The following is a 23,228-nucleotide window of genomic DNA, read 5'->3' on the forward strand; positions in this document are numbered from 1 at the left end:
ATTCCCAAATTTCTAACCCTCTGCAGGAAGACAGAGGTCTTTGCTTTTGTGGGTAACACTGGGGAGCATCATCAGGGCTTTTCTTTTCCTTCATATAAAATAATATAAGTTGACTGGTCTCTTAACCGGCTTCAGAGAAGCGATGCTTACACATACTTCTGCTTTCTTCTCTTCCAGTTTGCTCAGCAGGAAGAGAAGAGGCAAAAGGCAGAGCGGCTGCACCAGCAGCAGAAGCATGAGACGCAGATGAAGGACATGCTAGCCCAGTGTGAGAGCAACACGAACGAGCTCCAGCAGCTGCAGGTACCCGTTCCTCCTGGTCTGGCCTCTCAGGGGTGCAGCAAAGTCCTGGCTATTGTCAGAAGTGGCTGCAATGAACTAGAACTGGTGTCCTCGGCTCTGCCTCAGAGGCTTTTGTGGCCGTGTCTCGACATGCCCTGGAGCTCAGAGCTCCGAATGCCTCTGGCTGATTGATGCATGGCCGGCCGGAGCACAGGACTTAGAGTCCCAGCTCCTTAATGAGTGTTTTGTTTTGTGGTCTGCGTTTAGAATGAAAAGTGTCACCTCTTGATTGAACACGAAACCCAGAAGCTTAAGTCCCTGGACGAGAACCACAACCAGCACATGAAGGAGTGGCGGGACAAGCTGAGGCCACGGAAGAAGGTATGGCCTCCCCAGAGTGTCCTGTTTGGCTGATCGGGGGGGACAAAGTCTGTAGGTCCAGTACAGTGCCAAACACATCTCTTGTTGCATGTGTTCCCTTCTGCTTCAGGCCCTGGAGGATGAGCTGAACCAGAAGAAGCGTGAGCAGGAGATGTTCTTCAAGCTGAGCGAGGAGGCAGATGAACAGACCCCCGCATCCCCAACCAAACACGCCAAGTTCATCCCGTTCAGCTCCACAGAGAGCTCCTAACCCCCAGGTGGCAGCTGGCAGGCCCCCAGCTGGTACTTGCCGTGTCCCCCTGGGCTGCAGGGGGGCCTCTTGGACTTGGAAGACCCTCTTGGCAGCCTCTGCTCACGACAGCACCCGCCTGTCCCCTTGCTCTGTCTGGGAGAAACATGGCCTGTCTTTCATGTGGGATGCTGGCAGGAAAGCTTGGCTTTTCCAGGGGCTGGCCCACTCAGTGAGGAGGCCAGGAGGGCCATTTCTGTGGTTGTACTGGCACCATTAGCTGAACGCGTCGCCTTGGACGTGAGCCTGGTGCTCACTAGGCCCATCAGCTCGGGCTGGAGCAGTAACAGCCCTGAGCAGGAGGAGCAGGCAGGCCCTCACTCACCCGGCTCGTGGCCAGCAGCCTCTCCTCATGGCTGCTCCTTCTCCTTCTGGTCCTCCATAAACGGCTGGCCTGGGGCAAAGTAGCTTTGGTGGTGTCTTACGCTAACTTTGGCCTCGTGGCCCCCCACACTCGCCTTAGATTTATTTGTATCTACTGTGGCCTTCTTGTGCTCAAGGGAGACAGCAATTTGGATTTTTTTTTTCCTTTGAGCAGGGAGGGTTGGGTTCCTTTTTTCCTCTTGCTCCTAGTACAGACTGTGCAGGCTTTTGTCTCTTACGGAAAAGTACGTGCGTGTGAGGACGGGGAGGTTTGGTATGGTGTCCTGTCCTGCGGTGACACCACAAGGTGTTAGCCACAGCCACTTGCCTTTAGTCAGTGAAGGGCAGAAGGGTGTCATTTCCACAGCCCTTGCGGTCACACAGGTGCTTGAGATATTTTTTTAAGTGCCTTGTATCTGGGCAGGAAGGTCAGCCACTCTGCAGTCAGGGTTACGGAAGGGAATAAAGGATTCTTCAAGCAAGGGAAGAGGAGATGCAGACAGGTCATGGTGGCTCGTTACCTTCAGCATTGCTTTCTCCACTGATGTTTCATCTTCTCATGAAGTGTCACAGTTTCCTGGGTGACTCTCCAGGCTTTCAGCTTAGGGTCAGGCTGCTGAGAGGCAGAGCAGCAGCAGGTCCAGCCCTCCATCCTCTCTGCTCCCTGGCGATGTGTCCTGGCTGGGCTGCCTTTCTTTCCCCACCTGCACCAGGCACTGCTTGGCTGAGCTCCTGGGCAGGTCCTGGAGCATGGACCTGGGTAAGGGGTCAGAGACCTCACTGGGCAGCACCCTCCTCATGCAATGGCAGTGACCAAAGGGTGTAAGGTAGCACTTTTTCTCTCTTTGATCTCCAGACAATTGTTAAACACCTGCTTCCCTAGCAAAATAAAATGTCCCTTAAAAAAAATAAAATTTAAAAATTGTTATTTTAAAATCTCACATGTAGGTTCAGAGACATGCTGGCATTTCAGGAAAAGGCGGTGTGTGACATGCTACACTTCCTAGCTGAAGGAGTCAGTCTCCAGGTCTCTAGCACCTCTTTATCTGAGGAGCGCATTCATCACCATTTAGAGTTCATAATATATATTAATAAGCTTCCTGCACACTAGCAAGACTACATCCATTTGGGCCATGCCAAGTTTCTTCTGAATCCACACCATTATTGTCTTTATTAGCAAATGTAGCCTAGACAGAATTCTAAGGGCTGTGCCCCTCTGCCAGCAGACTGCTTTGTGGCTTTTCAGTAACTGGCCTGTCCTCAGGAGACCGTCTGTCCAGTCTCCAAAAACACTGACTGTGCCTTTCAGATATAACGACAGGATCGGGTTTGGAGCTAACATAAAAACAAATGAATGCAGGGGGTGTTCCTGAACCAGGACGAAGTGCTGGTTTCAGCCTTTTAGTCGCAATAGAAATGCATGATAGCAGCCCCCGAGGTTTTGTTTGCTGTCCTGCTGGGGTCAGCTGGAGCTGTGCTCTGAAATGGTTGTTGCTGCAGAAATCAGGACCCCAGGCCTGGCCTCTCATGTGTTGTACGTGACTAGTGGAAGGATGTCTTGCAGCATACTGTACCTGCAGCAGAATGTACCTGGTCTCGCTGAAGGGGGGTGTAGCCTCTCTGCCTTCTTGCACCAGCCCAGGAGCATCAGTTCTCTCTGGATGTTGTGCAACGATGTGAATGTATGGAGGCTACTTCTGGGGGCTTTTAAAGGGCTGGTGTGAGTACTCACAAGGTGAATCGGTTGTCCCCTCCTCCAGTCCACCTTACTTGCAGCCTGGAGCTAGCAACATAGTTTTGCTTTTGCTAACAGAGGGTAGGAATGGTTTTGTCCCCTGCCCTTTGCCTGTTCTCAGCTCCTTCTCCAGGTGTGTTGGGGCTCTAACACCAAACCCTTCTCCTAGAAGAGGGCAGGGGAGCACGTCTTATGATTGTCATGTTTACAGGGTGCTTATTTTTCCCCCTTGAAAAAGAGGATGTCTTGGTGTTTCCTGTTCAGAAGTAACCATGAATAAATCCAATTTATTTCTGAGGGGAGATGGGGTGCCATTTTAAAAAATGTGGCTTTGAATAAAAGTTGTTGTTTTTTTTTTTAATATTTTGTAAAATGTCTCTAGTGGGGTGACCACTGATGTATAGAGCCTTCTAATAAAGTAACAGACTGAGAAACCCAGGCATGTGTCTGCTTTCCCACATGATTGCTGGCTGTGGCCTCAGATCAGCACAGTTTTGCTTTTACATTCTGGGTTTTGCTGACTTATGGAAAGCTCCAGAGCCAGTTCTGGCATGTGAACCTTGCAAGGCTGAAATTCCAGTTCATTAAAATGCAGCTAGTTGTTTCAGAAACACTTCTGCTGTGCGCTGCAGCTCACTGACAGTGACATCCTTGCTCCGAAGCTGGAAGTGTGGCAGACCCGAGTCAAGCAGCGGTTCCCTCGGTGCCTTCCTTGTGTTAGAACAGTGCTCGGGTGCCTCTGCTTGGCGAAGGGGGAGTATTGCATCCAGTTGTCTGAAGAGTGCAAATTGTTTATGCATGACTTTTTTCCTTTTTTATTTATTTTTATTTTATTTTTTTTTTAAATGAGGTTGTCTGGCTTTAGCAGAAGATAGCAGACAAATGCCTCGGTTCTCATGCTTTTTTTGGGACAAGGATGTCCTAGGGCTGCCTCACTGTCTCCTCCCCGCTATGTCCTGCTGCTCTTGTTGAAGTTTTGCTTGGATCTGGGGCCGTGTCATGAGACCAAGATGCAAACCTCGCCTTCCCCTGCCAGTGCAGGGGGGACACCTCTCCTTGCTCCCCCAGGCTGCTCAGAAAAGCTCCCACCACTTCTGTAACCAGGCCCAGGGCTTTTGTGATCTTTGTTTGCTGCTTGGAGATTTTTACCTGCAGGTTTAGCTATTTCTTTCACGTAGATACCTCGCACCAAGCAGGGATGCACTGTACAACAACAGCTTTGAAAGGAACTGGTGCATTTGCTGTGATGTTTCCCCTTGTTTTTGAAAAGTTGCTCCAGAACCTACCAACTTCTGCCATGCTGGAAGTGACCTTGCTACCTGGGTCCACCTTGGTTACATAAAAGTGCAGGCTGGGAGTCCAAAGGGGAGGTGGGGAAAGGCAGAGGGAGCTGTTGGTGCCAACCAGCTGGCTGGGGGGGTTAATTGGGCAGCACTGTATTGAGAGAAGGACAAGAGCAAGGTGCTTGCCTCCTGTGAAATAGTAAGAGATGAACTAGCTGAGGACATGTAATTAACCACCTCTTTCATTTACCTGTGCCAGGACTGCACCATCCCCTGGGGCACACTGGTCATTTTTGTCCCCAGTGTATCCCCAGGAGCTCAAGGGAGTATTTAACTTCATCTGCATGGCCTTGGCAGTGCCTGAGGGGAGCTTCAGCTGCAAGGATACTTAATTTATGAATACGCTGAAAGTACTGTATATTCCAGAAATAACCATTAACTACCACCTGCCCTGGTGGAACAATGAAAACAGAGCGAAAGTGACAAATCTCTTTATAAAAAATAGATAGATGACATCCCCGAGAAGTACTTGGTGCTGCACAAGCCGTACTGTTCTCGGCTCTCCTCATTACCTTCTCTGTCCTGTCACATCCTCGCAGCTGCCCAGGGCCTTTCGCAGTGCTCCTGCTGTGATGGGGACAGCGATGCTCTCGGGGGGAAAAAAAAAATCAGGGCATGCAGGGAGGGCCACGGAGCTGGGCTTTGTGCCTCCACTGCCCTCCTGATCTTGCAGCATCCTCTCCCCATCCCTCGCTGCAGGAGCACAGCTGGAGACAAGAGCTCCGTCCCCAAATCCCCTGCACCCCGGTATGCTGAGGGCCTTTACACATTTTCCTGCTGCAGGGGGCAAGGTTTAGTGGCAAGGTCTGGGGACGAGGTTTAACCTCCGGCCACCGTTCCCCTCTCGGGCACTAGGTGGCACGCACGCTGAGACGGCCGCCTCGTCTGGCCCCTTCGCACAGCTTTAATCCTGGATGCAGAGATCGGCATTTGTTCTGGCACACCTTTGCCTTCATCTCTGCTTTTCCTTGGTGCTTCAGCATTTTGTCTCCAGCGTTGTCCTCGGGAGCTCCTCAGGTCCCCTTGCACGGGCTCAGCTTCCCCCTGCTACAAAACCTCCGTGCAGGAGGGGATCACTGCCACCAGGCTGGCTGCCTTTGGTGTCATCCATGCACACAGCTGAACGTGGCAATATTGGGGTCAAAGCAGTGGGAAATCGCTGCTGGAGGTGGCTGAGAAGTGGTGCAAGACAGCCGTGGCAATACAGTGTGTAACCGCTGCCTCACTGTGCTCCAGCTGCAAAGACCTGCCCCGTAAAGTATTGTGCTAAGAGCACTGTTTTTGACTTGCCTTTGTCAGGGAGCTCAGGGAAGATGAATGAATTTGTTCCGTATGTGAGGAAGGATTAGGAGAATACTCACAGTTCTTAAATTAAGAGAGCAAGCAGAAATAGTGGACTGTCTGCAGCAGAAAGGCTGCAGGTGCTGTTTTCTCTGGGTGATCGCGGGGCACCATTTCTCATTCCACTCCATTTCTGACACCTGCCAGACCCTGGGGACAGCCCAGCTGTGACCCAGCAGCAGAAAACAACTCGTTTATCCCTAAACTCCCCCCAGTTGCACCTGTACCCTTGTACCACATAACCTCAGTGTGGGATGTGCTGCTGCCACATCCCTGCTGCTCCTGCAACCGCACCAGAGGTGTGGGGCAAGCACAGGACTCCACGGCCATCGCAAGTGCCTTGATACATGACCGAGGAGCAGCAGAGACCCGGCCAAGGCTCTCCAGCTGGCTTCCTGGCATGCCTCCCACAGGAGGTGACCAGGTCAGCATGCAAAGCCACACTGTCTCCTCAACAGCTCTCATCAGACCTGTTAATTAAACACAGGAGCCGGTTGACGGCATCAGCGGTGATCGGCTCCAACCTCTGCTTGTTCCTGGGTGCTCGGAAGTGATGGAGCCGCAGATGCTGTCTGTGTTCTTGGGGTCCAGGTGCGATGGAGTCACTTCAGCACCCTCTAAGCAGATTACGGCCCTGGGGAAGTAATGCTGATGCTTAAGTGCTTCCGATTGATTTTGTGCAGTCTCTTGGCTCTCCGCCAGAGTCTGTAAGCCTGAAGTGGGTTTTCCCTGGAAGAAACAGATAAAATAACCTCCTGTGCGTAACAAGCTGGCTATTTCATACATGTGATTTACCCCGGATGTAAAGGAACGGCCCAACAGACCAGCAGCATGTCACTGAGCCCAGAGCAGTGCCCAGAAAGGAGCTGGGAAGGTGAAGGCAGGAAACCAGGGTCTGGGCCCTGGAGCAGGTGGGTCCAAGATGTCAGGAGAGCTCATTCACACCTTCTCCTTTTTGCTTTCGGTCTCATACCTTTCCATGTGGGGATCTTGGGAACTGGATTTATCAGCAAGGGGATGCCAGAAGGTTTTGTGCCCCTCCTGAGAAAGGGGAGGTGAGAGCAAAGCTTCCTCAGACAAAGCCTGACCGTGTCCCTGTGGGCTGCTTCAAGCTACTTCAAGCTCGAGGTCTCCTTCCCAGGGGCACTGTGTGATGTTTCACCCTCTTGTGGGTTCGCACCAGTGGCTGAAGGACCAGGATTAAAAGGCAAGGGGTCACTGATGAAGGTGCCTGGCAGTATGGTCAGCGCACTGCAGTGCCAGGGGATGGGCTCACAGAGGGCAGAGGAGGGAACAGGCATTGTGCCTGTAAAAATAGGCAGAATTTTCCCAATTTTCTACCTTTCCAAAGCCACCACCTGCCTCCATGCTAACACGATGTTCTGGGGCTGGCATCTCCCAGGTTTGTGGCCAGCAGGATATTACAGCAGGGATGAAGTTCCTTTTTGGAGCCATCTCACAGACTTCCCTGCTTCGTCTCACTGCTTCTGCTTCTGGTCCTTACTTTGGCATGCTGTGCAGGTACGGGTGATGGGTGCACAGCAGGCAGTGGCAGTCCTACCCTGTCCCTCTGCGCTGCAGCTGTCCCTGCTCCTAAAACTAGGCCAAACCAATCTCACAAGAAACGCACTTTAGCATCTTCATGGATGCTACACCTATAGGTAAAAACACTCTGAATACTTTTTATCATGTTCTCTATTTGCTCTTTCCATTTTTTTTTTCTATTAATTTTTACTATTTTTTGCTAACTAGCCTTTTTCCTGATGAGGAAAGCAGCAGAAACTGAAAACTTGCTGCATGTTTTTATACTTGCTTCATGGTTGTATACCGGTGTTTACATTCACTGACGTTCCTGGGCATGCACAGACTGGCCCCAGGTTCGTGATCATGAGTCCGAGGTGTCTAGATGACTCTGTGTTAATGTACAGATGGATTGGGCAGCAAAACGATCAGCCTGGCTATGTTGTTTTCAGAGCACGGGGAGTGTAGGGTCAGCCTGTGCACTCTGTAAAACCAAATTACCAGAATGCATGAGAGCAGCTGTGCATACAGATGACCAGCAGCCCAAGCACCTTCTCTGCAGATGCCCAGCATCCAGCAGTCACTGCTAAACAGAACAAACCTGCACCTGAAGCAGGAGGGATGGCAGCTGTAGCATTTGTAACTCAATTGTCTCACTCAGTTCCCATCACCTTGCAGTTTAACATCCATTGCATTGTTTAGCAGGTTTCTGTGCCTTTTTTTTTTTTTTTTTTCATGTCCTTTCACCTCCTGCTGTTTCCTGGTGATCACCCTGCCCAGCCTTTCAGTCCTGAGCTCTTCAGGTTACATCCTCCTCCACCCGGCTCAGCTGCAATGCCCCCAGCTGCTCCATTTCTCTTTTAAGCACACAAAGACCAGTAATTGTTTAATTCCTCTCTTACTCCCACTTTCTCCAGTGTTCCTCATTTCCTCACTATTAGTTTCTTCTCTTACAGACATTATACACAGGGGCTTTCAATGATTTTCTGGTCACCTTTTGGATTACTTATTTGCCCGTCTATCAGGGCTTTAAACCCAGTACAACTCTAGCTGCGTGTGCCTGTAGAACACCACCCAAGTGATGGAAAGCTGCAGTTTTGCCACATTTTGTCTGCCCCAGTGCTTCCCCCAGGCTTTGACTCTTAAATAGCACTCAGGGAGGGGAGCAATGTACAACTGATCCTCATGTACCCCATGGTGGCAGTCGGGCATGCCAGCAGGTGCCAGTGGTGTAGTTTCCCCTTCACATAGCCTAGCATCCTTTTTGCAACCACCTCCTCCACAGGGCTGCAGAGGTCTTGTGCTCAGCAGAGGGGAAAGAAGATGAAAATGAGAGCTTTGGGAGGGCAAGGGGGGTGATAAATCCCTGGCAACCTGCCTGCACCTCCCTGATTCTCCATGGTGGGGTTAGCAAAGTTAACAGCATTAAAAAAAAAAGGAGCCACATTTAAGGAGCTGCCAAGGAGTGAGATGAGTTGTTTATGATTAAATTAAATTCATATGAAAGCTAATGACCTGCCAGCATGAGTCTTGGGTAACTTTATAATGTAATTAAAAGCCCAACAGGGAGGAGAGCTGTGGTTATGCCACGTGTTGAGAAGCTGCCGGGAAGAAGCAGGCCGAGGGTTGTGCTGGTGCAGAGAAGCACCAGGTCACTGCTTTGTCCTCTCCACTGCTCCAAGGGCACGGCCCGATGGAGTGGGCTGCTGGGGACAAGTGGGGTGCGGTGGCTCAGCTCCCAGCTTCAAAGGATACAGAGGCAGTCCTGGGTAAGGCCGTTCTGGTGACCCCATCATACCCACAGCCAACAAAGCCTCTATTTTCTACTCAATTCATTCCCCAAATGCCTTAGAGTTGATGCTGTTGGAAACCACGTCAGCAAAGCCTTGGGGGCAGTTGTTACAGGACAAGAGCAGGGTCAAGGACCAAACCCTGGGTGTGGAGTCCACATACGGGTCCCCCATGTCAGGCAGGAGGAATCATCCTGGACCCTCTTCTACTCCCTACAGCTTCCTACAAAGGCAAATAGTTGCAGATGAGGCAAGCTGTGCCCCAAGAAGCCGTGCCCTCCTGGAGAAACAGCCGAGCTGCCCCTGAGCAGCACTGAACTGACTCTTGTGCTTTGACATCACCTCAGGATGCTGTTTTTCAAAAGGGCAGAAGGGGAAAGCAAGAGGGCAGCCGCAGAGGACTTGTGCTGCCTCGCTCTGCTTTTTCCACGCATGTTATTCGGAAAAGCACCACTTGTGGGCTGCCACTTCCCAGCACGGGACACGGGGAGCTGTTGAGCTGCAGGTCGCTGCCCTTGGCGACTTACAGCGAAAAGCCCGGAGCGGCCGATGCCACCGCATCCCTGCGCGTCTCCCGTGCCACATCCACGCCAGCTTTTCCCTTTATTTATTTATTTTTTTCCGTGATTTGGGGGCAGAGAACGGCGTGGGGCGAGCAGGCAGAAGCCGGCCGGGTACCCCCTGTGCCAGCTGCGCCCTTAGCGCGGCGGCCACGCGTGGAGGGGACAAACACGCGTGGGGCGGGCGGCCACGCTCGCCCCCTTTAAGCGGGCGCTTGTAGGGCCGCCCCGCCGGCTGGGATAGGTCGGGGCGGGCCGGGGCCGCCTCCCGCCCCCGGCAGCGGGCGGGTGGCTGGGCTCGGCTCGGCACGGCTCGGCTCGGCACGGCTGCGAGCTCCGGTCCCGGCTGCGTGCGCCCCTGTGTGTGCCTTCCCCCAGCGCCACCGCTCCCCGCCGGGCCCCTGGCGCCGGGCTGCGAGGGGCAGAGGCATGCCCAGGAGGAGCATCGCGGAGGTGAAGGTGCTGGACGTGCAGAAGAGGCGCATCCCCAATAAGCACTATGTGAGTGGCACGGCACGGCACGGCTCGGCTCGGCACGGCTCGGGGCGCACCCGGCCCGGCCCTGGGCAAACAAAGGGCGGGCGCTGCCGATCCCCGGGGAGCTCCGGGATGGTGGGAGGAAGAGGAGGAGGAGGAAGAAAAGGAGGAGGAGGAGGAGGGCAGCGCTGCTGGGGTTGTCCCGGTACCGGGACCCGTTCCTCACCCGGGCAAAGTGGGGGGAGAATGTGGGTGGGGATGTGCCAGGGCGTGCCACTGGGGCTAGGGGGGTGCTGGGGCAGCCTGCACCCCTGGAGTCACCCCCGGAAAGTGTCCCTGCCTTGGTGAGGGGCAGCGTTTGCGGGGGGAGTCAGGAACCTGTTGGCTGTGGGGTCCCCGCAGAAGGACCCCCCGGTTCCATCCTCCTGTGTTTGGGATGGTGCTGCTGTCCCCCACCGAGGTGGCTCCGTGCCCGCTGCACCCCTGCTGCCCCGCTGTCCTGGGGAGCACGTTCCTGCACACTCCAGGGCATCTTCCCAACAGCTGCGGGGCTGTCTTTTTCTCGAGTTTTTTTTTTTTATTATTATTCTTGTTGTTGTTATTTACACTTTGGTGCGCTTCCAGGCATCCATGGAGACCTTGTGGGTGAATCTTGGCAGCAACTGTAAAACAAAGACCAAAATGTTCTCCCCGCCCCGTTTGCCTTAGACCGGGGTGACCCAGTGACACACTGTTCGTGTTGCATTTGGGTTACAAGGACACGCAGAGTGCCTCATGTCAGCAGAGCCAGGCAGCCTGAGCTCTGTGCAGATCAGGGGTTTGTTTTGGGTCCCCCCCAGCTGGCTTGTGGCGGTCAGCAACAGTCAGAGGAAAGCGAAAGAACAAGCTGGCTGTAGCTGGGATTGAGGAGAGTGTAAACAGGGCCGATATCCTCTCCTTGCACCCAGGGAAGTGCCTTAGCTCTGTGATGTGGTGGCCACCACCCCAACCCCTTATCACCTCTACCTCCTCTCCTGCCTTGTCAGTAGTTTTATCAGTGTCTGCCCGAACCTGGCCCCAGCTCCAGATGTGCCCTTTTCCTGCTCTGTCCACCCCGGACTTACTCACCCTAGCTGGGCTGTGCATCAGGTCCGGAGGAACACATACGTGAGGAGGTTTGATGAGTTGCGTGTGCTTGTGTTTGTCTTGGCAGATCTCTTGCATCGCCCTCAGGTCCCGTAACGGGTGTGCTGGGGTTGCCTGAGGCTGCTCCTCCCTTTTCCCTTCTGGGCCTTTTTGTGCTTTGCAGGGGCTGAGGGCACCTCACAGCCCTTGGGCTCCTGCTGTCCCTCCGGATCCGAGTCCCTGCTACAGGGAAATGCAACCCCCAGACTGGGCACCGTCCCATTTGGGCACCGTCCCTGCTCGCCCGCCGGGGTCCCCACACAGCTCCGCAGCGGGGAGGCGGGTGGAGCTGGGCATAGCACAAATAATCCTATCGGGCTGAGAAATGGGGACAGCAGTGTTTATGAAGACGTATCGCTGGGTGGGTGCAGCGGGGTGGCAGCTCCCGCGGCCGGATCCCAAGCGTGCGGAGGAGACGGTGGAGAAGCGCCTGCACAGAGCTCATGACAGTCAGCTGTGCAGCTCGGCTGCTTGGCTGCCCGCTCCCTTCTCAACTGGCGGCTCGAGTCTTCTGCCTCTAACCTTTCCCTGTACTTGTCTTGGACCCAAACTCGGCCGCGTGAGCCAGGGCGGGCTGAGCTCGGGGAGGGGCGGGCAGCGGCCTCCCCGCGGCAGCGCTGGAGTAAACGGGAGCGCTCGCCTTGCTAGAGAGGATCGATAGGAAAGAGGCAGATCCACAAAGCCAGTTAATTACATGGAATCAACCCCCTTTGTTTTTTTTTTTTTTTTCCTCCCCTTCCTCTGCAAAGAGAGGCAGAGGAGAGGCAGCAAATCCCGGCTGAGTCATCTCACTTTAGACTGTATCTGTTGGCAAGCAGCAAAGCGAAGTCAACCGCAAAGTGTGTGCACTAAACCTTTGCTTTGCTTCTGCTCTCCGAGATAAATGTGCTCTCTGCCATCCCTGGAGGCAGCGGGAGCCCTGCGGCTCTTCCTCCCGTTGCCTCTGCTCTGCCCGACCCGTGGCTGACCTGTGACGCTCGGCTCTGGCCTCCGCTCTGCATCCGTGAGGCTTTTCTTTTGTGCTGGACAAAGGTGCGGTTGTGTTGGCTGCATGAGGCCACAGTAGAAAACCGTGAAATTCCAGTTTCCCAGAGAAGTGATAGCAAATCAGTGTTTCAAAGTCCTTGTTTATTCCTCTGGTGGAGTGGGGGTGGAAGAGGCCAGCTCCGTTCGGGCAGGCGGGGTTCACCCATCACCTCGGTAATCGATACAGAGTGTTGTGCAACCGAGACAAAAACTTGGGCTTTTGCAAGCTCTGATTTGAAGCAGGAGACACATTTCCTAAACTGGGGGAGGGGGTGCTTCTGTACTATTTGCCTGTCTTATCAAAAAGTGATCAAATGCCACTTTGGTGCTGGGCAGGAACATTTCTCCCTGGTGCTGTTCTTCATAAGCACAGCTCACCCTCCATCCCTGCCTCAGCCTTTCACCCTCAAACGCCTCCGAGTTTCACAGCCTTGCGAGAAATGTCACATGTAACAGTTTCCAGGGATAGAGGCTGCACGGGGCCTCTGTGTTTCCATCCTTTCCTAACCCTTCATGGCCCGTTCCCAGCTGGCTGATGCTGCTTTTCTGGCTGGGAGAGGCCAGGGGTTGCTCAGACGGAGGCAGAGCCAGGAGCATCGCTCCCTGATGCAGGGCCCTGCCCTGCACGAGAGTAAGGACCCCACAAGATGCATGCCGACGGGTGGGGGTACCCAAATGCTAGCTTTAATGTGTGCTGTGTCAGGATTTAATGCTGCCCAGTGTTCTGCACCTTGCCGGTCAAATACTATCTGTGCATTTTCCCGGTGGAGGAGAGAGGCAGTGCTGCTGTCTCGCTGCTACCCTTGTACTCCCGGAAGGTTTTTACTGCTGTAGTGTTGGCATGGTGTGAGGCCAACACGTCTGCCTCCTGTTCTTGTCAAACCAACTCAGATTGTACAAGCAGAAGGGCCAAGAGGGGAAGGATAACCTAGATTCTTGCTCCAAGTGATAGCAGCCTCGAGTTTGCTCTACTAGCTGTGAAACCATTTCTCAGTGTATTGTTGTTGCACCTTCCCTCCTGACCTCCTAACCCTGGTCTTTAAATTGTGCCATTTTTATATTTAAATTTTTTTATTAATATATTAAAATAATATTTTTATGGAAAGGGCAGTTGGAGAAACGATTTTTTGGCAGGTGTGTGTTGTTGGATGCGCTGCTTGGACTCTGTCAGGAGAACAACTGAGCTTGGGACCATCAGAGCCCATTATCAGAGCGAAGAAGAAAGACTCCCTCCCATCAGGCAGAGGGTGAGGGTCACCCTGCAGTGACATGTCCCAAGCAATCACATTTCAAGTGATTACAGCTCATGTCCTGGAGGTCTAGTGCTCAGGGACACTGGCAGCGAGGGCTCCGGGCCAGTATTGCAAATTAAATTCATTTGAAAAGACAAAATCCAAAAGCAAAGTTTAAAAATAATCATTCTGGGCGACAGAGTAGCAGACTGTCATTTCTATTGTCTGGCCAAGTCTCAAATTCTGATAAATGGGTGTTTATTCAGAAAAGACCCAAAACAAAACCGTAGTTGAAACAGACTAAATTTTCCTTTAAAGGACTTCATGCGGGATCTTTTTATAGTGTTGTGTTTGTTATTCCTAGTAGAAGTCTCAAAAATACAGCTTTTGCTTACTAAATGTAGATCTTAGCTGTTTTCTTGCCCTTAAGGAAGCTTTAGGAGCTTTCTTTGTAATACAGCTGCAGCTTGTGTGTTTTGTTCTGTGTTAATAACCATGCCATTGAACTGCACCTTCATTCCTATGGTTCTGTCCACTAAGAATACTTCCACAACTCGTATAGTTTTAAATGTTTGCTCAACAGCACAGAACAAAATTATATATACGTCTGACAGGGGAAAAAAAAGAGCAGCATGCTGTATGTTTTTTCGAGGTTATTGGGAAATCTGGACTATGCTCTTGCAGGGACTTCCTTTCCCAGCCTCAATGCACGCAAATATCACTTTGAAACAGGAAAATTTAAACAAAGTGTACAGCATACATTTATTTTACAAGCTCAGTTAACAAGATTGCAAACTTTAAACGAGGTGGATATCCATGCATATTTAACTGCCTCATTTGTATCTGCAGCTGCCTTGTAAAAGTAATTAACTGTGGGTGTTGGAATTCGGTGTCTAGGTTATAGAGTCTATAGGTATTTTAAAACAAGTTTGATTAAAACCACATTCAAAAAATTAACGTGTTGTTATTTTTAATTGTGAATTTGTAAAGTGTTACTAGGTATCTTCTCTGCTCCTGTGCCTTATAGTCATGAGACTATTTGTGGTTTAATTCATCACGCAGCCCAACCCTATTGCTTATCTGGAATTGATTATTCAGTATTCAGAGAAGAATGCTCCACTGGCAAGAGAAAGAAGGCTGCTGATCTACAGATTGAGTCGTTCCTCAGTGCCTTATATGTATAGAGCAGGAGATGCCTTCTGAACAACTTATCCCATGGCTTGTGTCAGAGTTGCCCGGTCCTGACGTGGTCCATTGGAAGAGAGATCTGAGGAGACCTGGCCCCAAGTCACCACGTACAGCTGCTTTATTTTTTCTGTTGTGATTCACACCGGTTGTTTGGCTTAAAAAGGACGTTGGGGGATGACTCTTCCCCAGTGTGATGCTCTTTGCGGAGGGTGACCGTGCTCCCGGCATGGCTGGAATGTCCTGTGGGGAACCGGAGGAGCTGGGTGCACTGAGACAGAGGAAGCAGAAGGTTAAAATGAATAGAGTGAAATCCATCCAGCGGCTGTTAACTAAGCGAGGAGTTAAAGGGGGAAAAGTGAAACTAGACCATATAAAGCAAGGCTGGAACAGTGATGCTGAAGTCTGCTGCTGCAAAGAGTTTCTGAGCATCTGGCCTTTGGCCCTGAGAGTTTGAGGGCTCTTAGCAGCCTCAGCATGGTTTTGCTGCTGTGTCCTGTGGTTCTGCTGCATCTTGTCCTGTTTCCTGTCAGCTGCCTGATGCTCTCCTGCTTGTGGCAGGCCAAAGACTGGGTGTCTGGAGCTGTATATGGGGTGAAATTTGGGTCTGTCCTTGTGTCTGTTGTGCAGTGTTAGAGATCTGATTGTTCATCCTTCCCACTTCTTGCTTCTCAAGAGAGTTGAGGCTTCAGGGAGCACTTTTGGCTTTGTGGGTGAAACCAAGAACCAAATGCAAACTCTCCTTTGTTTTTCTTCCCTATTTGCATTACCTAATGCTGGTGAAAATCTTGAATGTCACAGGTCAGTGGAAGGACCAAATCCTGCTTGGCAAGCATCTGCTGAGGCTCTGCCTGCAGACTGGAAAGCTGGTGCTCGTATGCAGTCTCAGCAGTGAACTTCAGTGTCAGGGCCATTGCGCTGCCTGCTCAGGGGTCTGGTGACCTTGGTCCCTCACAGTTTTGCTTTGGAGGGTATAGCTGTTTTCCGGCCCTTTCACGTAGCAGTGGGAAATAGGAAACAGAAGCATCCATATGTTTGACCTTCAGCATGAGTCAGGGCAAACAAGCCGGTGTGTATGTTTGGTGAGAGGAGCCTGCGCCGTAGTTGAGCAAGGCTTGGTGGGTTTGTCCTTGGGATCCCTGTGACCTGCATGACCACACACTTGTGCACAGCTTTGCAACAGCAGGACAGGATGGTCTGTTGCTCACGGGAGCTGTAAGGACGGTACAGTGGAAGGGTTGAGTCAGAGCTGGGGGATGTGGTTGGCTAGTAGTTGAGCAGCTCCTGGGCACATGGGCTTTGGTTATTTGATGTGATGGTGAGGATGTTCCTGTCCTTGTGCCACCTGCATCCCCGTTACCTCCTCCCTGCAATCTGTCTTGCTGTTTCTTCCCCCTTCCTCTGCTAAACTAGAGAAATGACAGCAGCATCCAAAATGTCCCACATCTGTTGCTTCTCTGTGGCATTCTGAGTGCCATCTGAAACAGCATGGCCCTTCTCCTGGCTTTTCCTGTCCTCAGAGCAGGGCTGGCATGGTCTCTGAGGATGGAGCTGGGGCTTGTTGTCCCTCTTGCTCCAAGTTACGGTGTCGTGCAGCACCAGAGCCCCTGCTCCCCTCGGCAGCCCTGCGCTCCTGCTGCAGAGAAGGCTGATGGAGAAGGGCCAAGCACAGCAGCTCGCCGCCAAGAACTTTCTTTGTTTCCAGCCACCTCCCTCTTTTTTTTTTTTTTTCTCTTTTCCTCTTACAATTTCCCACTCCCTTTTCTATATTAAACCCTGCTCTGTTTTGGTTCGTTCCCTCAGCTGCTTTGGTTTCTCTGCCCCTTTGAATTTCTCGGTGCTCCTTTCTCGCGGCTGGGGCTGTCGGCTCCCCAGGCTCTTTCATTGTTTCCCTGTGTCTCGGGGTGTGGGAGAGGGCATGTGGAATAAAGAGACTGATGCTTTTTCCCCTCTGCTGGCGAAAGATGCTTTAAATCTGTGGAGTTTTCCACAGAGAGGTTTATTGTACATAGTCTCTCTGGGCCCAGGACCACACAGACTCAAACCCATTTGAAACAGCTCTGCAGACAGCTCTGTCTGCTGGAGGCTGTTATGTCTGACTGTGCCCTCGGAGCTCTGCTGAACCTTTGTGGACACACACTGATGCTTGTCAGTGACGGGTGGGCAGTGATGGGTGTTCTTGGACCCCTGTGGAAGTGCCTTTGTAGGTGACAGCAACAGTGCTTTCTCATCTGCTGCTCTTCGTGTACATCTGGCTGGCATTGAACCTGGAGAGCCTTGGAGTAAGCAGGGGAGCCAGCAGGATGCTGCCCCAGATCCCTCAGTGGCTGAGACTCCAGCTTCACACCCTGCCTGCTGCCAGAGAGGGCTTTCTCCTGCCACGTGAGCAGGAGGAGAATCCCTTGCAGTCATGTTCCCTCTTCTCACACACTCCTGCCTTCCCTGTGGGCATGGGGTTGTTTCAGAGACATGGGAGCTCAGCGGGGGCTGTTGCCAGCCAGCCTGTGGCAGTGTGCTGGGGGGGCCTGCAGAAAGGATTTTGGCTGGCAGTGCTGTGTGGGTGTGGGTGCTCTGCCCTTGGGCTCAAGCTGATGTGTCAGCATGGGGCTGAGCTGCGTTGGATGGGCTTGCAGCCTCCTTGGGGACTGGGGTGCCCTCAGAGAGCTCACAGCGCCTGCCCTCTCCCCGAAGCAGTACATGTACCCCCACAGCCGGGATGTTTTCCAAGTCTCGTTGGAGAAGCTGTGGGAGGAGGGAGGCTGCAGCCGCAGCTCTGGGTTTTCCTGCAGCTGCGGTCTGCCTTCTTCCCCACATTCGAGCAGTCCAGGCGGATTCCTGGTTGTGCTCTGTGCATGTCCTTAGTGTGTTTACGTAGGGAGTCCAGACATGATTATTCTAGAAGGTCATATGGCCTTGTGTTTCAAGAATGGGGAACTATTTTTATTTTTTTATATCTGTTCTTAATCTCGTTGCTTCAAGTCAGCCCATTGAACCATCCATGCTCTGTAGCCATGATTTTATGTGACAACATGCCTCCTGAGAAGCGTAAAACTGAGGGCCTGTGAAAGCCTTTAGAGTCCTCAGCCACTTTTTGCTGTGGAAGTCACCAGAAGCCGCTGTTATCTGCAGCACTGAGGCTCTTATCAGTCTCAGGAAGAGCACTGCTAGGTCTGGCAGCTCCCAGGGCTCAGGCATGCTGCCCCATTTATTTAAAAGGAGAAAAAAATAAAAATCTCTGGGTTGCCTTTCAGATAATTTGCAGCGGCTTCTCCTCCCCTTTCTCCTAGTTCCCAGCCATTGGGCCTCTGACAGCTGTGGGTTTGCACATGAGCTCTCTTGCATGGCCTCTCCAGGCAGTGCCCAGCATCTGGGCTCCACTTGGTGCCTGCCATGCTGGCTCTTATGGCCCTCCTTCCTGGAGGGATGTCCCAGCCCACTCCCTGGGGAGCACAGGTCTCCCTCATGGAGCCAGGGAAGCATTCTCCAGCTGCCAGCACGTTTCCCCCGTGGTTGCCAGAGCCCTTGCTGCCACGATGGCTGACTGGCAGCTTTTGTTGACAGCTCTGTTACGGTTGGCCAGGTGCCATTTGCATTGCTTTTAGCAACCTGTCACTTCTGACAGTTCCAGTACGAAGGGTTTCAGTCCCACTTTCCACTGGCTCGGTCTCCCTCTGAACTGTGTCTCCAGGAACGCTGGAGCAGCGGGAGGGCTGCACGGCACACCAAGCCATAGGAGAGACAGCAGGGACCAAGCTGGTGAATAAAGATGATGGACTGGGAAAGCTACATTTTTATTTTTTATTTTTAAATTTTCCACCTTTATATTCCCGTTTAGGGTACTTGGTTTCGAACATGACCAAGGAGAATCTTGCAAGATTGGAGGCCTGATGGTAAACTCCTTGATCAGTAATTTTTAAACAGTTGGTATACGGCCAATTGCTTGTAATGTAGAGCTTTGCAGGAAGTCTAGGGAGCCAAAACACTGCTGCGTCTGTCAGAGTTCAGCCTTCCGCATCTGTTGGTTTCCATTTTCTGTGAAGGATTTGTTCCACTCCATCCCTCCAAGGGACGGGAGCACATGGTGTTCTTTGCATTACTGTGAAGTGTTCCTCCCCACCAGCGCTGAACAAGCCCCACCTGCACCTCTAACGTGTCCTGGTGGCCTCTGGTCTCCACACCATCCACAGGGAGCCCCGTGGAGGCACGGGGGAGACCTTGTTCCCTTGTTTTGGTGGTGGCCACCTGTGATGGCATCTCCTGGTAGAGTGCTCCCCCTGCCCTGAAGCTCAGGCTTGTGGGGAAGACCTCGTGCTCAGGTTTTCCAGGATGTGACACATGAGTAACACCGAAAACTTTGTACCCCTCCTCTGTACTGTGCACTAGCAGGACAAACAGTGTGAATTGCATTTCAGCAATTTCGGAAGCAGGGGCGTGAGTTTCAGCTGTGCTGTGATGACCTATGGCAGCAGTTGAGCTGGAGAGGTTTCAGTCCTGGTGATTACTGCCTGTCCCAAAGCTCACTGTAGCCTAGGGTGCCTTCAGCCATCGAGCCTGGTTTGATGTGATAGACATGTGGCAGCGTGGTTTGGAGCAGGGCAAGGGGTGGGGGCCCTCAGTGTAAGGAGAGTGAGGTTTCCTTTCCAGAGGGAGGGCAGCCATCGGTTTTCACAGAGTCAGCTAGATCCCCTCCACCATGCAGAAACCACCGCTGGCCCGGGCAGGCCTGTAAATATTTAGATAGCTTTGCCTGTTGGTTTTGGCCATGGGCCCGGCCCATGTGATGGGGCTGCAGCCCCCTCCTGGACCCGGCCGCCTGCTGCCTCCCTGCCATCTGCTGGGCCCTCCCCACCTCTCCAGGAGCTGTGGGGCCTGGGCTGTGGCTTCCCCCTTCCAGCAGTGCTCGCTTGAAGCTGGAGAAAGCCCGTGAAATAAGTTTTCACATGCCCTCACCCACACAGCCAGGCTTGGATAAAGCTCCTCCTCGGAGCAGCCTCTGCAGGAGCAAGCTGCTTGGTGCGGTCCCTGTGATTACCAGGGTGAAACCGAGTTTGCTGGGGCTGTGAAAACATCATAGAGTGGCCAACTGTACTATTTATCCCTTCCAAAATCTGCAGCTTCCTTGTTAATTAATGAACACCTGAGTTTTGCTTTCTGGCATCTCGTTTTTCATCCCTCAGGGGGGAATTATCAAAGAGCTGTGGCATTTTTGGCCTAGAGTACCTTAGTGGGATGGGGCCACTGGAGTCAAGGATGAGGGATGCTCACAAGTAGAGAGGGAATCAGCTTCATGAAGACAGTATTTTTATGGCTGTTGAGGATCTCCCTGTTCTGCGGGGTTTCCTATCTCTTCAGTTTTTTTCACAGATAGATGAGGAGATATCCCCAGAGACCTGTCGGCTATTTAAATGGGATGAGCACAAAACCATTATCCTGACCCCAGGGAGATCTGCCTTCCAGCAATACAGGAGTGAGCTCATCAGCTGGGAGAAGGTCTCCTTCCCTCAGTTACAAAGGGTATAATAAAGCATAGTATGCCCTCAAATCTCATGGCTTTATTACCCTTCAGAGCGCTGGATTCATTCTGGCTTGAGCAAATCCACATCCTGATTAAAATCCCAGTCTAATAAACTGTTGACTCCAAATAAAGGCAGAATAGGAATAAACAATGAAGAAAAGTTGGCTCTTCCTCCTGCCCCAGTGGAAGGCGTTCTCTAGGCAGGCAGCCAGCAGTGATATAACCCCATGAAGTGCTGCGGACTGGTAAGAAAGCTGGGATATCAGCTGAGCTTCCAACCAAAATGAGCTCATGCTGGCCTGCCCGCAAGTCCTGGGGTGAGGGTAAAGGCAGCTTGGATGCTTGCTTAGCATGAAGTTAACGCTTGGCTTGCTGATGGTATGATCCATGAAGTGTAAGCAGTAGGTGCAAGCCTCGAGTTCAGCTGGGCTGGGTGACTTCTTTGTGTAATGAAGTGGTGGTACCTATACAGATGCTCTCAGGAATTTGAGGCCACGTCATGCAACTCAACCTGTTCTCATTGCAAACTGAGGTCAGCCAAGTTGTCTCTTACCTGTTGAGGTCTAGGAACATGTACTTAAACAGGTATTGGCCTGATCCACTTGAAAACACTTGTCAAGCCATGTTTGGTGGTAACTAAGTGTGTTGTCAGGGCACCTCTTGTAACATATCATTGTATATCCAGATACTCACAGCTGCTGCAAATGCTGTACTGCAGGAGTCCTCTGTCTTCCTTGAGTTAGGGTACAGAAAGTGCAGGTCCTTCAGTTCAAAAAAAATATTTTGTGAGTGAAAGGAGAGGATTGTGGTTAGCTGAATAAGGCACAGGAGGTGAGCCGGGTGATTCTGAATTTGCCTGGGAGAAGGTGGTGGTGGTGGTTCCCAGCCATCTCGCTGCGAGGCAGGAAAAGCAGCAGCAGCTGTGTTTGAGCTGAGCATCTGGCTTAGGACAAGTGGTCATTGAACTGCTGGCTTGAAACTGCTGAATTTCTTTATTTTAGCAGTGAGCACGTGCTTCATCTCACTGTCTCCTTTTCCATCATAGTTTGTAAGGGGTTGCAGTGGGAAGAGATTATGGTTCCTTAGGAGTCCCCTCACCTTGGTAGCTCGTGCAGCGTCAGCCCTTTGGGAAGCAGAATGGTCTTTCAATAAGAGCTTTACTACAGTATTCAAGTAGGTTTGGTTAGCTCAAACAGTTTGCTGTTGTGCTAGCCATTTAAGTCTCCTGGTATTTGAGTTTGGATATTGGGCTGGGATGTTGGTCTTGTTCCAGCATCTGGAAAAATGTGTCTCTGTGGGAAACGTTGTGAAACTGTTAAGGGACTGGGTTTTAAATACCAGAACATCACCATCCTAAAGGCCTTCACTCTTCATTGTGTGAGACTGAAGTCTCTACCGGGTCTGTTCACCTGGTCTTCTGAATAGTTTGTTCCTGCCTCAGTGGGTTAATGCTGGAATTTCTGGTGGAAATATGTGGAAAATGATAGTAAGAAGAAAAATTAACATACATATCCTCGTTCTGCTTACCCAATCTGCTATCAATTAGCAAAGGATGAGGTTTGCAACACTTGAGAGTTATGCTGGCATCTCATCAAGGGTCATCTCTGGTTTCTGTGAACAACAAGCAAGGACATTAAATAAGTAATTTCCCAATTCTGTTATTTGCTTGTTGTCTTTCATGGAAGAATAATAAAGCTGGGGTATTTTCTTCCTTTTTTTTTTTTTTTTTTATTCCCCTTCTCATTCATCAGCAGTAAAAGCCTGGCCACATGATCTGTGAATAACCTAGAAATGCTAGGATTAGTTGTGTAGCATTTTATGTAACAGGAGGGCAACCTGCACCTCAGCAAGCCTCAGAAAACAAAACCTTAAGGTGACAGCAAAGCTGCTTATGGAAAACAGACAGAGTTTTGAATGGCACAGGGTTTGAGTTCTCCTCGCAAGCCCCGTTCTGGGGTGCAGACTGGCCTTGGGGAGTGCATAGCAGGTTTGAGATCAGGGGCTCAAACAACACTGCAGCCATAGGTGGGATCACCAGGGCATTGTTATTAACTCCTCACATGTCTGTCTGGAGAGGCTAACTATATGTTTACATAGAAGCACCTTTTCACATTTGTTGTATACCTGTAGTTAGCAATAGGGTGCTGTCTCAATTCATGATTATGAATAAGCGTTTTGTAGACAGCTAAGTTGTAGCATGGAGCTTAATAATTCAAGCTTATTTTCTAGTATTGCTGAAACTACTTTAAGTGCTGCTTGAAGTGTTCTGTGCAGCTCCCTGGTTGATGCCCAGCTGTTTAGCAGCCATTGGATTGTGCCGTGGGTTGTTCTGTCACTCATATCTGATTTCTTCTTCTGTTCCCTACAGGTGTACATTATCAAAGTCACCTGGTCCAATGGGTCCACAGAAGTCATCTACCGACGGTACAGCAAGTTCTTTGACCTGCAGGTAAGCATTTCTCCAGTTCTTAGGTTTTGGACTTCAGAGGATTGAAAGACATGCTAAATTGCAAAGAATGGTTTATGTTTTATGCTAGGGGCAAGCATTCCTTTTGTAATGTACCAGAAAATGTTTAGATTTGAGGAAACTTAAGTGCAGTGCTGGACATCCTTGAAAAAGCAAGAACAAAGCATCCTCAAAAGCTGCACTTGTAGCTCCGGTGCCTCTCATGACTCAGCGTTGAAACCATGGGGCTTCTGCATGTCCCAGTCTTAGTTTCATCTCTCGCTCCCTGGGCTACAGGGGGGACGTAGGTATGTTTGAATTCCCACTGCTGGAATTTGTGCAGGTGGTGGTGAGTCATTTTTTATTGTGTGTGTGTTACAGTTTGCCCCAAATTCCACTCCTGTGGAGCTAATCCCATGCCTTTCCCAACTGCTGGCACACCAAAATGGGGTGTTGCTGAGAAGCACCAGTTCCCATGGCCCCTGGGCCGCAGGTTGGCATTTCAGGGAGCAAGCGATCGGGATCTGCCATTACCTAGTGAGGTGCACTGCTTTAGCAATTACCTCTTGGTGTGGGGT

General features: G+C 51.4%; 2 protein-coding genes across 3 annotated transcripts in view; both read left to right on the forward strand.

The window, feature by feature from the left end:
- STK10 (serine/threonine kinase 10) overlaps positions 1–3,488 on the forward strand; it is a 47,693-nt gene extending 44,205 nt beyond the window's left edge. For both annotated transcript variants that reach the window (XM_084295023.1, XM_084295024.1), the window contains 3 exons: positions 178–303; positions 550–663; positions 773–3,488. In XM_084295023.1, coding sequence (XP_084151149.1) covers positions 178–303; positions 550–663; positions 773–913 — 381 coding nt within the window. In that variant the 3' untranslated portion in view covers positions 914–3,488. The remainder of the gene's footprint in view (positions 1–177; positions 304–549; positions 664–772) is intronic.
- Positions 3,489–10,034: 6,546 nt separating this feature from the next.
- The window catches only part of SH3PXD2B (SH3 and PX domains 2B), a gene marked incomplete at its 5' end in the record, with an annotated part of 71,286 nt that continues 58,092 nt past the window's right edge, over positions 10,035–23,228 (forward strand). The window contains 2 exons of the mRNA XM_084295097.1: positions 10,035–10,106; positions 22,573–22,653. Coding sequence (XP_084151223.1) covers positions 10,035–10,106; positions 22,573–22,653 — 153 coding nt within the window. The remainder of the gene's footprint in view (positions 10,107–22,572; positions 22,654–23,228) is intronic.

Source organism: Netta rufina (genome assembly GCF_964035555.1).
Source record: "Netta rufina genome assembly, chromosome: 14".
In the NCBI taxonomy this organism is placed as follows: domain Eukaryota; kingdom Metazoa; phylum Chordata; class Aves; order Anseriformes; family Anatidae; genus Netta; species Netta rufina.